The sequence below is a fragment of the Malus sylvestris genome, chromosome 15 (genome assembly GCF_916048215.2).
Source record: "Malus sylvestris chromosome 15, drMalSylv7.2, whole genome shotgun sequence".
Taxonomy (NCBI): Eukaryota; Viridiplantae; Streptophyta; class Magnoliopsida; order Rosales; family Rosaceae; genus Malus; species Malus sylvestris.
In genome coordinates, this window is record NC_062274.1 from 52,046,790 (window position 1) to 52,063,908 (window position 17,119).

General features: G+C 39.8%; 1 protein-coding gene and 1 pseudogene across 2 annotated transcripts; both read left to right on the forward strand.

Moving 5' to 3' along the window:
- The first annotated feature begins 361 nt into the window (after positions 1-361).
- On the forward strand, positions 362-8,836 carry LOC126604480 (pentatricopeptide repeat-containing protein At4g32450, mitochondrial-like). 2 transcript variants are annotated; one of them, XM_050271755.1, is made up of 3 exons: positions 362-686; positions 6,456-6,729; positions 6,846-8,836. In XM_050271755.1, exons 2-3 carry the CDS (start codon positions 6,496-6,498, stop codon positions 8,706-8,708), a joined length of 2,097 nt encoding a protein of 698 aa, XP_050127712.1. In that variant the 5' UTR covers positions 362-686; positions 6,456-6,495; the 3' UTR covers positions 8,709-8,836. The 2 variants fall into 2 exon arrangements, with proteins under 2 accessions (XP_050127712.1, XP_050127711.1); XM_050271754.1 differs by having other exon boundaries at positions 363-686; positions 6,431-6,729.
- Positions 8,837-10,983: 2,147 nt separating this feature from the next.
- LOC126602003 (protoheme IX farnesyltransferase, mitochondrial-like) lies at positions 10,984-15,127 on the forward strand (annotated as a pseudogene).
- Positions 15,128-17,119: the final 1,992 nt, after the last annotated feature.

Consider the following 17,119-nt stretch of genomic DNA (forward strand, 5'->3'; position numbering starts at 1 on the left):
ACTGAAATGACTTCCAATTGGGATGAATTTTTCTAAGGATAATTTTTTGAATAAAGATTTATAAAATGAATGGTTTAAATTATGAAAAAAAATGTTGTAGATTCCACCCAAACGCATAATAAGCATCGTATTAAGTTACTAACGAGTTATCGCTTGAGCGTTCTTAGAATTTAAATGTATAAAATGGTTTCAAATACGTTACACGGGTCAAATGAGTTATCTGTTTGTCACTATTATAGTATCACAAGGTCTACTAATATCTCTTATTTGTGAATAAAAAATGTTGGTTTCAACTCTCATAAATTACGAGTTGAATATAAATTACGGCTTAAGCTTGTTGGTTTGTATTAGGTTGGAGATTTTCTGAGCCATTAAATTCCAATCCACGACCCAAACCCGACACAATACAACCCATTTCCAATTTCCCAAACCCGACACGATACAACCCATTTCCAATTTACCAACCCCGTGTCACTTGCTCCCTCACTCACACCGTCTTGTACCGCCCTTTCTTCCTTTCGTTGCCGCCGTCAGAGGTTGTCCCTCTCAGCCTCTCTCCAGCGGCTCTTCCTCCTTCAAATTCTACTCACCGCAAAAAAGACAAGGGCACTCGGTCTTGGCATACAAGGACAAGAGGGCTTGCTTTTGCTGAAAATATTCACACAGAGTCGAAAGGATATTTTCAGGTATTTTTGTTGGTTCTATCTTTCAGTAATACATTGCGTATACATATAGTTTGATGGGTTTTAATTAATTTGCTGAATGAATGAATGAAATGATTGATTGGGCATGAAAATTTGTATGAAATGATTGGTGGGTTTTGGAATTGTTGATGGGATAAGTCATGGGTTTAGGGTTTATATGTTGTCCTGTATTTTGATTTAAAAAAAAAAAAAAAAAAAAAAAAGAAGCTCAAGGGAAAATTTTATAGGACGGCAATAAGGCCGGCGATGCTGTATGACACAGAATGTTGGGCGGTGAAGCATCAACACGTACACAAAATGGGTGTAGCGGAGATGAGGATGCTTCGTTGGATGTGTGGGCACACGAGAAAGGATAAGATTAGGAATGAGAATATCCGGGGTAAAGTAGGAGTAGCCGAAATTGAAGGAAAGATGAGAGAAAATCGGTTACGGTGGTTTGGACATGTGCAAAGAAGGCCTACTGACGCTCCGATTAGAAGATGCGACTATGGGACAGAGGTTCAGGGCCGAAGGGGTAGAGGAAGACCTAGGAAAACTTTGGAAGAGACCCTAAAAAAAGACTTAGAGTACTTGGATCTAACGGAGGACATGACACAGGACAGAACACAATGGCGTTCTAAGATTCATATAGTCGATCCCACTCAGTGACTTGGATTTTCCAAGTCTCCAACCGATAAGTTTTCCTCACTCGGGAAATTAAGGGAACACTACCTCAACCTACATGCTCCACTCACAAAGCTTCAACATACAAGCTTCAACAAAAGAAAATTCAAAGAACTTAGCGAAGAAGGCTTTGGTGTATTTAACACAATACGTTGAAATGAAGGAAAGCTTATTTATTGATATCCCCAATAAGTTACAAATATGTACATATACTTGAGTCAAAATAAACAAACAAGAGGGAGCCTTCACAAAGGTTGCTTAGGAGAAGTCTCAGCAGTCGGTAGAGCCCCAGAAAGAGAAGGCACCGGAGGGGGATCATTCGGAGCCTCAGTACTGGACAGAACCCTAGAAGGAGGAGGCATCAGATATTGATCATTTGGAGCTTCATTACGCGGTACAGCCCCAAAAGACGAAGGCAATAAATGCCCTTGGAACAAACCCACAAATCTCTGATGATCAAGTAAAACCTGACCATCAGATTCCTTCATCTGGTCAAGCTTCCTCTTCATGTTTGTAGCATAGTCATGTGCGAGCCGGTGCAACTGTTTATTCTCATGCTTGAGCCCTCTAATCTCCTGTTTGAGACTCATCACTTCAGCCGCCAATTATTCAACTTGGCGGGTTCGAGCAAATAGGCGTTGGGCCATATTAGACACAGAACCTGCACACTGAACACTAAGAGCCAGAGAATCCTTAACAGCCAACTCATCAGACCGTTTGGAAAGTAGTCTGTTATCTTTGGGAGTGAGAAGGTTCCTGGCCACTACCGCAGCGGTCATATCATTCTTCATCACGGAATCCCCAACGGTAAGAGGACCAGTAGGGGAGACGAAGGATGGGCGCTATATGTTGTCTGGAGAAGGCGGGGCTGTCTCTTCAACAAGGTTCAAGTCAAAACGACGGTCTGAGGGGCCAGACATTTTCAAAGGTGTTGAAGAGAGAAAAGGTCGGACAAATCAAGATCTTAGAAGTGCAAGAATGGAGCTTCTACTGGTGGATATTCAAGTGTGCTTTGGAACTTAATGTCAGCCTCTATAAAAATCTGCGCTCGACGAAGCTTCAGAAATCGAAGAGGCGCCTGCTCAGAAATCGAAGAGGCGTTTGCTTTCTCAAAAGCTGGGCTGCTTAGAGACCACGAGTGTCGATCTCAGAAATCGAAGAGGCGTTTGCTTTCTCAAAAGCTGGGCTGCTCAAAGACCACGAAGGTCGATCTCAGAAATCGAAGAGGCTTGCTTTCTCAAAAGCTGGGCTGCTCAGAGACCACGAGGGCCGATCTCAGAAATCGAAGAGGCACCTACTTTTCCAGCCTTGTCAGCACCTGTCACACGCACACTCAGCTTTGCGGAAATTATGGGCATTCTGTCGAAGATTTCTGGCGAAGTAGAAAGCACATGAATCGTACTGTTCAATCACCCACTTCCCACACGCAACAGTAGCTCATGGGTACCACATATAACTTTGCCAAAGTTCTCTGACAAAGTTGAGACACGTGAAGCTTGCAGCTCCCACTACATCGCTCTGACCAAGAAGGGTAAAAGAATAGCAAAGAAACAACACTAACAAAGTTTAGACACATAAATTTTGAAGGTCTAGCTACCATATTATTACCCACAAGGGTAAAGGAACAGTACCACTGCTGGATAATTGGAAAGTCCCGCTGTGTCAACCTCTGTGCTTCGTGGCAAGGTAGACTAGCAAACATGCCCAACCTTTACTCACATTCGAGAAAACACTCCCAACAAGATTGCTTGCTCCAAAATCGAAGAGGCACCGCCCTCCGAATCTCGAGAGCCAAACTCCCAACACGATTACTTTCTCAAAAATTGAAGAGAGGGTAAAGGAACAGTACCACTGCTGGATAATTGGAAAGTCCCTGTGTGTCAACCTCTGTGCTTCGTGGCAAGGTAGACTAGCAAACATGCCCAACCTTTACTCACATTCGAGAAAACACTCCCAACAAGATTGCTTGCTCCAAAATCGAAGAGGCATCGCCCTCCGAATCTCGAGAGCCAGACTCCTAACATGATTACTTTCTCAAAAATCGAAGAGAGGGTAAAGGAACAGTACCACTGCTGGATAATTGGAAAGTCCCTGTGTGTCAACCTCTGTGCTTCGTGGCAAGGTAGACTAACAAACATGCCCAACCTTTACTCACATTCGAGAAAACACTCCCAACAAGATTGCTTGCTCCAATATCGAAGAGGCACCGCCCTCCGAATCTCGAGAGCCAGACTCCCAACATGATTACTTTCTCAAAAATCGAAGACATCGCTCTCCGAATCTCGAGAGCCAGACCTCCAGCAGGATTGCTTTCTCAAAAATCGAAGAGGCATCGTTCTTCGAATCTCGAGAGCCGGATCCCCGACAGGATTGCTTGTTCGAAAACCGAAGAGGCACCACTTTCCCAACTTCAAGAGCTGGATCTCCTTGGATAAAGCTTGTCTGTAATCTTCACACGCAACATCAGCTTTCCAGATACCACAGACCACTTTTTCAAAGTGCTCTGACAGAGTTAAAACTTGTGAAGCTGGCAGCTCCCACTACCGTGCTATGACCAAGCAGGGTAAAGGAATAGCATTATTACTTGATGTTAGGGAGACTCCTATATATGTCGACCTCCATCCCCAACGGACAGGCAGACCTGCAAAAATGCTCAACCCTTCCTCTTATCTGAGAGGGCACTCCCAACGAAGCCTTTCGAAATATTCAGCTTTCTTTCCCCCCGATAATACCTCTGTAAACAAGCTATACTAGAGCAAGAATATCTCATATCATCAGGGTTAAAAGCAAGAGTATCCCATATCATGCTTTTTCCCCGTCTTTTCCTTTGGCCTTGTTCTTACCTGCAAGACAAGGAGAAAGAGAGCAATCAGTCAGCACTTGGAATCAAGCTTCCAGCCAGGAACTGACTGCCTGGAACCCCTTACCTGATTACTTACCTGGCATTGCTCTCGAGTACTCATCTTCAACATCTTATGCTTCCAGGGAAGATACCGCATCTGCCTGAGGAACAGATAGGGCAAGTGAAAAGGATACAAGGAAGCATGTGGAGACAAACGTAACAGCACACGTGCCGATACATCCACTACTTTGTCAAAAGCAAAAGTATCCCATATCAGCAGGGTCGAACGTACTCTAGATTTGATGGACTTGTTTTGACCCTCAAATTCTTCATTCGGCCTTATACTCTGGAGGAAAACAGAAAACCCTCCAGCCCAGTTCAAGAATAAGCCTGTGGAAAGTTACTTCTTCAAAAGCAAAAGTATCCCATATCATCTCTTCTCATTTTTCTTCTCTTTATCCTTCATGCTGCCTGCAAGATAGGGAGAATGTGAACAATCAGCCGGAGCTCTGATTGCTTACCTTGTCTGTCACCTCTTTCAGCAGATCCCCTAGCTCGGCGATTTGGGGGACTCCTACTACATGGTTTGTATCACGCTTGACCAAGCCTGAAACTACAAGTAAGCTTCAAGTGACATTGATACATTACCTTGTGCATCTCCACTAGTTACAGATACCACCCCTGGATGGAGGAAGAGTACTTCCAGAGAAGATGCCACATCTACCTATGAGACAGATAAGGAAAGTCAAGACGATACCACACTCCGGTACTTAGAAGTTTCGTGGTTACGAGATCATTCTCCCACAATATTTCCTAATGTCATTTGTACTAAATCATTCACTTGTACTCACTAAAGGAGAGCTTGAACCTATGTACTTGTGTAAACCCTTCACAATTAATGAGAACTCCTCTATTCCGTGGACGTAGCCAATCTGGGTGAACCACGTACATCTTGTGTTTGCTTTCCTATCTCTATCCATTTATATACTTATCCTCACTAATGACCGGAGCAATCTAGCGAAGATCACAAAAAGTGACCGTTTTCGCTACCTAGGATCTATCCTGCAAGAGAACGGAGAATTAGATGGAGATCTCAACCATAGAATACAAGTTGGATGGATGAAGTGTAAGAGTGCATCCGGCGTGTTGTGTGACCGTCGTAGGCCACTGAAGCTCAAGGGAAAATTTTATTTTATAGGACGGCAATAAGGCCAGCGATGTTGTATGGCACAGAATGTTGGGCGGTGAAGCATCAACACGTACACAAAATGGGTGTAGCGGAGATGAGGATGCTTCGTGGGATGTATGGGTACACGAGAAAGGATAAGATTGGGAATGAGGATATCCGAGGTAAAGTAGGAGTAGCCAAAATTGAAGGAAATATGAGAGAAAATCGGTTCCGGTGGTTTGGACATGTGCAAAGAAGGCCTACTGACGCTCCGGTTCGAAAATGTGACTACGGGACAGAGGTTTAGGGCCGAAGGGGTAGAGGAAGACCTAGGAAAACTTTGGAAGAGACCCTAAGAAAAGACTTGAGTACTTGGATCTAACGGAGGACATGACACAAAACCGAGCGCAATGGCGTTCTAGGATTCATATAGCCGACCCCACTTAGTGGGAAAAGGCTTTGTTGTTGTTGTTGTTGTTGTTGTGGTGTTAATGGTGGGAACTGGAAGACCCATTTCTCTAGTCCAGCTGAGCTGCTGAGACGATGACGGAGTTGCAGAGAGGACGAGTTCTCACTCCTCTCTTCCTCTTCGACTTTGATATCGTGACAAGGGTCTTCTTATTTTCATTATCATCACCCATTCAAATTTCTTTGAATTGTCATATTTTCAGGTATTGTGTTTATTCATCTGATTGTTTTTCTTTGTAGGTTTAGTGTTTCATTTGTTTCTAATATAGGACCTGGGATGTAGTAAGACTTAATTTCAGGTCTTAAATTTTGGGGTTGAATTTGGGGCTTTTGTTTAGGGTTTACGAATTGTGATTTAATATGTTGTGAAATTAGATTTGGGAGTTCATGTTGTGGCTTTGGAGTTCAAAGTTCTTATTGGAAAGGTATTAGTAACACTGTTAAAAACTAGGACTTTTCGTTAGAAAAAGAAGAGGCTGTGATCTGTTATTTAGGTGTTTTAACTGTCTCTTTGCTGGTGGGAATTGTTCAGCTGGTGGAGAAAGTGTAAAATGGGGTTTTCTTATTCTGTTCTGCATTTGACAGGCTCTTTTCTGGCGTTGGTTTTCAGTGGGAATAGTTGTACAAGCACAACTGACTAACTGAGCAAAATGTGGAAGCGAGTGGTACAAGCACCCTCAGCTCAGCTCCAAACCCTAGCCTCTCAGAGATCCTCATGTCTCAAACACAGCTTTCGACTCCTCATCTTCTCACCATCGTCCTCTTCAATGACACTGTTTCAGCGATACCCTGCTCTTTCCTCCACCCACGCCACCTTTACTTCCTGTTCCAGTGCGTCTGCATTTATGGGTCATGAGCATGAGGAATTTGAGGCTGAGCATCAGGTTAGCAACGTAACTGCACTGTTATTTCTTTTTTTCTTATTTTTGCAGTTTTAAAATATAAAATTTGCTTAATTGTGGGCTACATAGTGATTTTGTTTCGATTAATGTTTCTACAGAGTAGGATCAATACATCCAAACAGAGTGGAATGGATAATGGGTATTATGGTCAAAATAGTGGGCAGGTGCAACAGAAACTAAATGGGGCATGTGCTGATGGTTCACGGGATCCCCAGTATAGTCAAAGTAACAATGGGATTTTCTGGAGAAGCACAGGCAACGAATTTATGAATGACCCAGTTCAACAAAATGGAAATTTTAGAGGGTATTATGGTCATGAAAATAGATGGTTGCAAAAAACCCCAAACCTGCATGGGAAACATTTAGGAAATGGAAATATACAGAATCCATATGTGTCTCGGAAGGAGCCATCCATAGAAGTCAGACAGAATCCCGATGATTTTAAATCACAAGTAAATTCAGGATCGCAGGGAAACCATAATCAGAATTCTATGCAAAGTTATGCACATTATCGGCAAAATACCAATGGTTACTCTGAAATGCATCAGCCGAACCCTAATTATGGACAACATCAACAGAATTCTAGTTATGGAAACGGGCAATACCAGCAACACCCTAGTTATGGGCAATACCAGCAAAACCCTAGTTATGAACAATATCAGACAAATTCAGGTGCTTTTCAAAATACGATAGTGGATTCTCACATAGGAAGTGAGTCAAAATCTGAAGCACAATTAATTGAGGCTTCGGAAGATAGCCCGTCTAGTTCCAGTCTTGAAGAGTTGGATCGTTTTTGCAAGGAGGGGAAAGTTAAGGAGGCTGTGGAGATCTTGGGACTGCTAGAGAAGCAGCACGTTCATGTAGATTTGCATCACTTTTTACAGTTGATGCAAGCATGCGGTGAGGCCAAGGCTCTAGAAGAAGCAAAAGTTGTTCATGACAGCATTACAAGATTATTGCCTCCTTTGAATGTGAGTACGTACAACAAAATCTTGGAGATGTATTCTAAATGTGGTTCTATGGACAACGCATTTTTGGTTTTCAACAAGATGCCAAACCGGAATTTGACATCGTGGGACATTATGATAACATGGTTTGCTAAGAATGGTCTTGGGGAAGATGCCATTGATCTATTTACCCAATTCAAGAAAGCAGGCTTGAAACCCGATGGCCAATTGTTTATTGGCGTTTTATACGCTTGTAGTGTCGTGGGAGATATTAATGAAGGATTGCTGCATTTTGAATCAATGAGCAAAGATTATGGTATTGTCCCAAATGTGGATCATTATGTGAGTGTAGTAGATATGCTAGGAAGTATGGGCTATCTAGATGAAGCTTTGGAATTCATTGAAAAGATGCCATTGGAACCTAATGTTGATGTTTGGAAGACCTTGATGAATCACTGTAGAGTTCATGGGCAGTTGGAGCTTGGGGACCGGTGTGCGGAGCTTATTGAGCAGCTACATCCCTCCTGCTTAGATGAGCAATCAAAGGCTGGCCTTATTCCTGTAAAAGAATCTGACCTGGTAAAGGAGAAAGAGAAGAAAAAAATAGCAGCACAAAATCTTTTAGAAGTGAGGAGCCGAGTCCATGAATATCGAGCAGGTGATAAATCGCATCCTGAGAACGATGAAATTTATGCTCAACTCAGGGGTTTAAGGGAACAGATGAAGGAGGCTGGCTACATTCCGGAAACGAGATTTGTGTTACATGACATAGATCAGGAAGGCAAGGAAGATGCTTTGCTTGCCCATAGTGAGAGACTTGCTCTTGCTCATGGCCTCATCAGCAGCTCAGCTCGTTCAACTATTAGGGTTATCAAGAATCTTCGTGTTTGTGGCGATTGCCATAACGCACTGAAGATCATTTCGAAAATTGTAGGCAGAGAACTCATCATGCGAGATGCTAAGAGGTTCCACCATTTCAAAGACGGATTGTGTTCTTGCCGAGATTATTGGTGAACATACGAAACTCGAATTATTCTTTTGTCTCAGGTATTATTACAAACTCTGTTTTGATTACTCGAAATGCCGGCATGTTATATGATATAATGCTTTGAAAAGTAATTTTGAGACGGACCTTAATTCAACTGATCAAACTGCTAACCTGCGTAAGCCTATCGCGAAGAGCACCTCATTCTTTCGATGTCCAATATTTAGCTGTAGCATCTGTCGAGAAATCGGCCTCTGTAAATACGAATTGCTGTTCAACTTTGCTGCCAGGAGCTTTGATGTCCTTCGAAATCTTGATGTTATCAGTATTGCTCTTCTTCGCCGAGGTACCAAAGACACGTAATTAAATGAAGAGGATTGTGAATCTTAAGACCAAGACTTGCAAATACCACAAGAAATTAAAGCTACAAGCAATCCATTGGACCAAACACGACCAGAGAGTTTACTAGAAGCAATAAACCGCTTCCTGCGTAAGATAAAAGTTTTTTCTATCCCGTACACAGAACCTAACACGACCCAAAAGATAAAGTACGAAAAGCAGTGTTTTAAAAAGCGCCGCTTGATCATTGGTGTTTTAACTCATCAAAATGTACAGTAATGGTCATTTTCGTCAACTCCGTTAGAATTTTTGTCAAAATGATCTCCCGTCGTTGGCATCCAGGGCCTCGCACTTGGCCTGCCACTATGGGCAGTGCTATTGGGAGCTCTCCAAAGCTCGCCTCAGGTACTCGTTACCTCCTTTTCTTCAATCCATTTTTCATTGAATTTTTTTAAATTAAATTGTCTTTCATCTTGGAATAATTAAATCATTGTATTATCTGATATTTTTTTGATAATTTCTGTGATAATTTTGTATGTGCGCAATTATTTGATACGCTTAATCTCAGGTTGATTCACACAGTTGTACTGCTCTTAAGCGTTTGATTTTCTATTGGAGAGCAAGATTTAATTTCAATATGTCAATAAGATAATCTCTGTGGACAAGTTGTCATTCTTAAACAAACTGGATTGCAGAAACAATAATATGTTTTCTTTCAAAGACTAGGACCTTAATCCGAAATTAGGTTTTCGAAAATATCTCCTTTCTAGTCTGCGTGAATATGACCCAAAAGGATCCACCCCATTGTGAAGAAAGTGAGGAGAAAAAAAAAATCAAGTTTGAACACATTAAGTCCTCTTTGCCTGCAAAAATATGGTCTTCGAAATTCTCTTGTTTCTCTCCAGCAACAGTTTTATGCCTCTCAAGAATCAGGGAAGAGCACTGGGATAGGATTTCCCAACTGACATTTCCTTCGCAACACTATCTCGGTCATAGCTTTAGAACTGTAGAGAACAATGGAGACACGGGACTTGCACTTTTATACTCAGTTTTAACACGTTATACACCAACATGGAGACAAACAGACATGTAGTCTTGTCCTTATAGTCATATCATAGGTTTTGATCCTCCATGAGAAACCAATGAGGCAGCTAACCAAGAAAAAACTAAATCAATAAAGAGAGATGGATTGTCACATAAACCGAGAAGCTGCCACATGGTTATAAACTCCATCTTCTACCATCTGATCTAACCAGATATAAACAAAAATTCCCCAAAAAAGACAACCAAGAAGTGAGCTCCCTCTATTTCCAAATCATTGATATCTTTCCTGAAACCATCCCAGCTCAATGCAATAGAAGTTCTTACAAATCTAGTAAGGGGCATGTTTTAATAACTGGAGATATTGTACAGGTGAGGAAACTAATTATTCAAATATGACTCCCCAACCCTTTTTCTCGTCCTAGAATTCATCCTCTCTTCGGTAACCAGTGCTAACTTGCAGCAAGATGAAGGGACAATCATCCTGAGAATTCTATTTTGAAGGGCTTAGACTCGATCTCCTCACAACTGATTTTGCATCCCACCCATGTTCATGTAACCCATACTGGTTTCAATATAAACATTCATAAGGGATCCCTTTCTCAAGTAAATATCCATTGTCACTTAGCGAGAAAATACATATTTTCCACCTCCATCTAGGTAAGTTGAGTTATCACTTATTAAGTTATTAAGCCAATTTTTTTTTTCAACTCCTGAATTCAGGACTCAGTTTAATTGCTCTGTTAGAAAAGATGTTTCGATATTTTGCTTCAACATGTAAAAGCAGTATCGGCCCTATCGGGTGTATTTTCTTTCATGCATTAAACATGTACATTTTGTGTTCATAGCGGATTCTCTTCTAACTGCAGATTATCAATTTTTCGTCATTGAAACTTAGTTAAAGATTTTTTTTCTTATGAGTTTTTCACTTTCACCGCATTTTAGTCATTGCAACTTCTGGAACTGGGTTTATTCTTGGAAGTGGCCATGCCATTGATTTTGCTGGACTTTGTTGCACATGTGCTGGTACCATGATGGTTGCAGCATCTGCTAATTCCTTAAATCAGGTTTGCTGTTCAATAACAGATTTTTCTTTCTACACACACACAATATACGGAAATGGAGCTAACTGGTGGGTCAGTGTGCAAAGAGAGGTCTCCCTTTAACAGGATAGATACACATACTACACACACGGAACATTTTTTTTTTGTCCATTAAAGTTGGATCTAAGATACAAGCAGGAATGAAGCTTAGCATGGAATCAGACTTTATAGGGACCAATATGAAAAATATGAACAAAATATTTAATGATAATTAGGATCGTTTCAAGATTAATGGTTTTCGAAAGTTTTGTATTATTTTATTTTGATGGTGCAGTTTCTAATTTTTCATTGTTTAGGGCCCATTTGATCATTTTTGAGTAGTTAATGGCTCACTATTTGCAGTACCTGTAGTTTTGTAGATCAACAATTTGATCAGGTAAGGTGTTAAATCATTGAAATTATTTGGTTTTAGGCGTTTGAGAAGCAAAATGATGCCAAAATGAACAGAACGAAGAACAGACCACTACCTTCAGGACGCATTACGATCCCTCATGCAGTCACCTTGGCGTCTGCTGCTGGTTTAGCTGGCACTGCTTTGTTAGCAAGCAAGGTGCCCAAATGAATTTACACTTTCTTCTATAATTGTTATATGACATTAAATGTTTGATTTCCATCACCTCAAATGTTTGATTGTTTGGGGACTAATGTTGCAACTCTTATGACAAGGTTGTTGCAGGCTAATATGTTGGCAGCTGGTCTTGGAGCTTCCAATCTAATACTTTATGCGTTTGTCTACACTCCATTGAAGCAGATTCACCCAGTGAACACATGGGTTGGTGCTGTTGTTGGTGCTATCCCTCCACTTCTAGGGTAATTTGTTCCGTAAGTTTCTTTGAGCTACATGCTATTTTCATTGGACCTATTGGAGTTACTTTATTTATTGCTTTGGCTGTTGAACAATTATTCTTTCAATTGACTCATAGTAGCTTAAATGTTAGTTGTTGCAATATATTTTGGCAGCCCAAAACTGATCTGGGTTTTCTCTAATCCCCATTAAGCATTAAATAAAAACGAAGTTTGTTTTCCAGTATATATTGAAAAGTACCCATTGTTGTACTGTACCAAATATATTATACATAAAACTGCAAATTCCTCCTGTATCTTTTTCTCTCTGTCCTCCCCATGACCTCCCTCTCTGGTCTGAATTTTTTTGTAATATCTACAAACTTACCTCGTAGCTTCCACTTGTTTAACAGTAATAGATCTCTCTCTCTCTCTCTCTCTCTCTCTCTCTCTCTCGCGCGCGCGCACGCTCACTCACACACACACACACACACACGTGTTTGCGTGTGTGTACGCCTTGTTATGGGACCATTTCCAAGTTGATCTTGAACCGCCCCATGCAGAGGTGGTTTTCTTTGTGTCACCATCTGATTGGTATAACACTCCTGTAGCCAAGGACTGCACCACAAAGGAACCCAATTATTGTTGATCGGTTTGTGTTTGCATGTATATAAGAAGATGATTGACCATTACTTACCTCTCTGATATCCCGTTTTATCTGCGCCATAGACTTTTAGATATGAAGCTTCTAACCCTGCCAATCAACCTTGATCTTAGGATGTTATTATGGAGATCGTTGGGAATCATGGTGGCTGACTTTAGCCGTAGGCGTAAAAAATAGAAACTGGGTTTTTTTATTCAGTTACTAGTAGTTTTACTATTTTCTTGTCTATAATTCAACCTTCTTTTTTCTTATTCATACAAGAATAATTCTTATTTATTCTGATTGAAAAAAAATGGGAATAGATCTAATTTTCTTCGTTATAATTCTTTGTGCTGGAAGTTCCCCTTGCAGTATTCGTATACTCTATAATTTTCTCCATGTTGAAGTTCCCTTTGCAGATCTGAACTGATATTCTTGTTTGTTTCATTACGAGTCATGCCATAAAAAAGTTGTTATCAAGAACTGAATTTCCTGCATTCTGGTTCATGATTTCTATTTTGGGTTTCAGTTGGGCTGCAGCTTCCGGCCAGGTTTCCCTCAATGCAATGCTACTCCCAGCTGCTCTCTACTTTTGGCAAATACCTCATTTTATGGCCCTAGCATACTTGTGCCGTAATGACTATGCGCCGGAGGGTATGAACTTTTGGGTCTTTCACGGTCTTACTTTAATATTTATGTCATCAGTTGAAAAGATTCAACTAGTGCACCTGGAAATTGTTTCAGAACAGGAGTTTTATTTCCTGCCTTTGCTTTCATGGGCCTTGTATCTGTTCATGGAAAGAATTAATCAATATCCAATTATGCCCTATGAGTTCAAGGCAGAAAGAATTATAGTTGACAGATTTTATACTTTTGAGAATGAATGTTGTGAGCAGCCTGTTTTGTTATCAATTTAATTCCCCTTTTAAATGATTAGCATGAGATTTTAGGAATTTGCTGTCAAGCTGATTGTAGGTGGGATCTTTGTATGTTGATGGTGGTCCACAGATTATTGATGCAGTTCACTTGGCTCCTTCGTGTCTAATCCTTTTTCGTTTGTTGCATTTTCAGATTTAGGATGTTCTCCCTTGCTGATGCTTCTGGTCAGAGAACAGCCTCGGTAGCTTTAAGGAATTGCATATACATGATCCCTTTGGGGTTCTTGGCCTATGACTGTAAGTCCAGGACTCACAAACCATCTTTCTTTTTCTAATCGTGTTTCTATTTGTATTTTTGTATTCCTGTTGGTGGTTGTCTTCTTGTAATGCTCTTTGGGCCTTTTTCTTTTTCTTCTCGCTTTTCAACCAATGTTCAACCAATCTTATTTCTTAGTGACAGAAGGTTTTCAGTCATATAAGTGCCAGCATTGGTCTTCGTTAAATTGAAAATAAGTGATTTAGACTTACATTTACCATTGGGAAAAAACACAAGAAATGTCTCTCTTTTCTTTTTTTTCTTCCATGAAATAGATTGGTATCTGGCTATCGTGTCTGATATGGCTGTTTTCAGATTGCAATATGAGTCTTTAGCTATTTGCATTTTCCCAAGACTCTTGGTGGGTTTAACAAAGCTGACGAGTTATATTTGTTACTCATGGTTTTGGGTGATTTCATGTCGCTGGTCCTCTCGTACATTGACTTTAATATGTGGCTCCTTCTACCTGTTATCAATTGTATGATACTGTGGGGACAATTCTTGATCATCGTTGTACGTGATTGATTAATCGGACATGTCATCTTTGTTATCACGCAACTCTTCTTGGTAGTGGAATGACCAAAATATTCCATGCTTGAGATGCAACCTTTGGCCTTTGATCACTAAGCAGGGAATAATTAATGTTGGGGATTACATCTCATTCCACCCGTTTCTTCTGTCTGCAGGGGGTATGACGTCTGGATGGTTTTGTCTTGAATCTACTCTTCTTACTCTCGCGATAGCTGCAACATCATTTTCGTTCTATCGAGACCGTACTACACATAAAGCAAGGAAGATGTTTCATGCCAGCCTTCTTTACCTTCCTGTATTTATGTCGGGGATTATGTTCCACCGCATCGTTGATAATCAACAAAGCCTTTCTGAAGAGAATTTAGAGAGTAGTGTTGAGGTTTCATTGTCCTCACAAGACGGCAATGTCAAACGGAAGAGTAGGTCGAGGAATTCCACAGATGGCTCCCAAGTTCGCCCACCTGTATCGTACGCCTCTATTGCACCGTTTCCTTTCCTCCCAGTTCCTTCGTATGCCGATCCATGATATGTTTCTGGGTCCCTTGTTTTTTACAACGAAACGTCGAAAGCTGCCCAACAAAGTATTTTTGTTCAAAGAGCAATGTCTTTCCCCAAGCAAACGTCTCCCGGAAAGGTCGAAAACCTGTATTCTTTTGCAAATTGCAAGTTTCTTGTTGGGAATGTATTTTTGCTTTGTAGTGTTGGAGGTTTAGGTGTTTGAGTTGGTAATGCATTGTTGATTTAAAGTATACGAATAAGGCGGCCATCTGTTCAATGATTATGGAAGAGCAGCTATTGATTTTTTGCAGAGATATATTTACAAAGTGATTTATAATATGAACGCTACTAATCATGATCGAGTTGCTAAGCCCCTGTTATATTGAGATAGCTCCTAGACTCCGCGGTTGCTGGTTGAATCACGGGTTTGTGCACTTCTTAGATCATTCGGTGGTCGTTTACTAATTAGGTGATTGCCCTACAGTTGTTTTTGCAAAGACAGGTCCAGTCGTCTTTGTGTTCTTAAACTTGAGTACAGGCGATCGCTCTATGGTCGTTTTTGCGTTCACCTTCCATACCTATTTAAGCGCGAGTCCCATTTGCATCACATATGGGATTGGAGGACTTCCAAGAACTAACTTGCCATAACTGTCTCTCGTTCATGATTGTAAGTAAGATCATGTTCAAAGAAGATGTCAAAAATGTCACATAGACATATAAGAGTAATAATTGACGTATCATTTACTCCAACTGAGATGCCAAATATGACATGGAAAAAAAGGCTAAGCTGATATGGACAGAGATGTCAAATTTAAGTTGCCTTCAAATTTGATTTTTTTCTATTTCCAAAGGTATTCCACTTGTCTTACCTTAAATGAAGCAATAAATTATATCATTTTTAAACCAACAACAACCCAACTTTTATTATTTTTGTTTAAAAAAACATAAATGAAGCAATAAATTTTGGCATATCGGGTGGAATGAAAATATTGACAATATGTCAAATTGCCAATTCAGCCATCAAATTGAAATTTGATGTTTTGAATTTGAAATGTGTGTACATTTGGCCACGTGTTACCATCACTGGCTCAATTATCAATCCTATTTACATTTAATTTGTATGGATGTAGGGGCCAAATGTTTATTTCAAGCCCTTCATTTCCAAATTCCAAATCTTTAATATTAAAAGTTTGAAAAATATTCAGCTACGGCTTCCCTCACAACCACATGACTTTCCTTGTGGATCAAGTTAGAACCATCACTGCCTGGAATTTATTTTGGGGATGGACCATCACTTTTGTCTTATTTCCCTTGACTAACTTATAGACTTTGTCAAACGTCTATGTGGGGCTGGATGTAGAAAAATGAAGCTCCTTTCATAAAATTCCAAGGTTGAGCAAGAACTTCTCCAATTATATGTTTCATTGGGAAAAAAAACCATCTTAAGACAAAAAAAAAAGAAATAAGATTGGCTATAGAATATTATGCAAGACTAATGTTGAGCTGTCAATTGTTATGAATCAAATTACTTGAAATGCACATAACGTGTCTTTTAAGTTATGAATCGAATCACAAACTAATTGGCTCCTAGTTCAATTTAGTTTGCAATTCTCACATGGATATGTTTACGAAAATGTATCAAACACTACGAAAATGAAAGAATAGTAAGGAAATAATGTTAAATACTTAGAAAATATCCAACAACAAAGTAATAACTTGAAAGAAATGCAAATTTGATAGATTTATATTTGTTGCTTTCTGGCAATTTGGTTTGGGATATGGAATGGTTTGATTCGTGTCGTTGTGGTGATATACCTAATATCTTAATGGATCGTGTCGTATAACACCCATTAAAATGAAGCGATAATATGATCCAACACAAACCCAACCCTTTAATATTAATGGGGTAATATGCCCTAACTCATTACCTGTTAAAGAAAATATATTCTAGTTAACAAATAATAAAATGAAAAATGTAATAATAAAAACATAAATGAGATGAAAGAATCCAACTGTAAGGATTTAATCTCACTTATATGGCTAGTGTTGTAGTAAGGTTTTTTAATTAATGTAGAATTGTGAAATATATATATATATATATATATATATATATATATATAAAGAGATACAAAGCTCGTAATAACAAGCTCTACAAATTTTGTGAAGATGTCAACTTTGAAATTCATCACCATAATCCCATAAACCATTGATTTAAATTTAATCGTTGATTGTCATTAACGTTTATGCTCTATTCTTCTCATGGTATTTCGTTTTTTTTTCCCTTCATATTTTCATTTTTGAAAACATG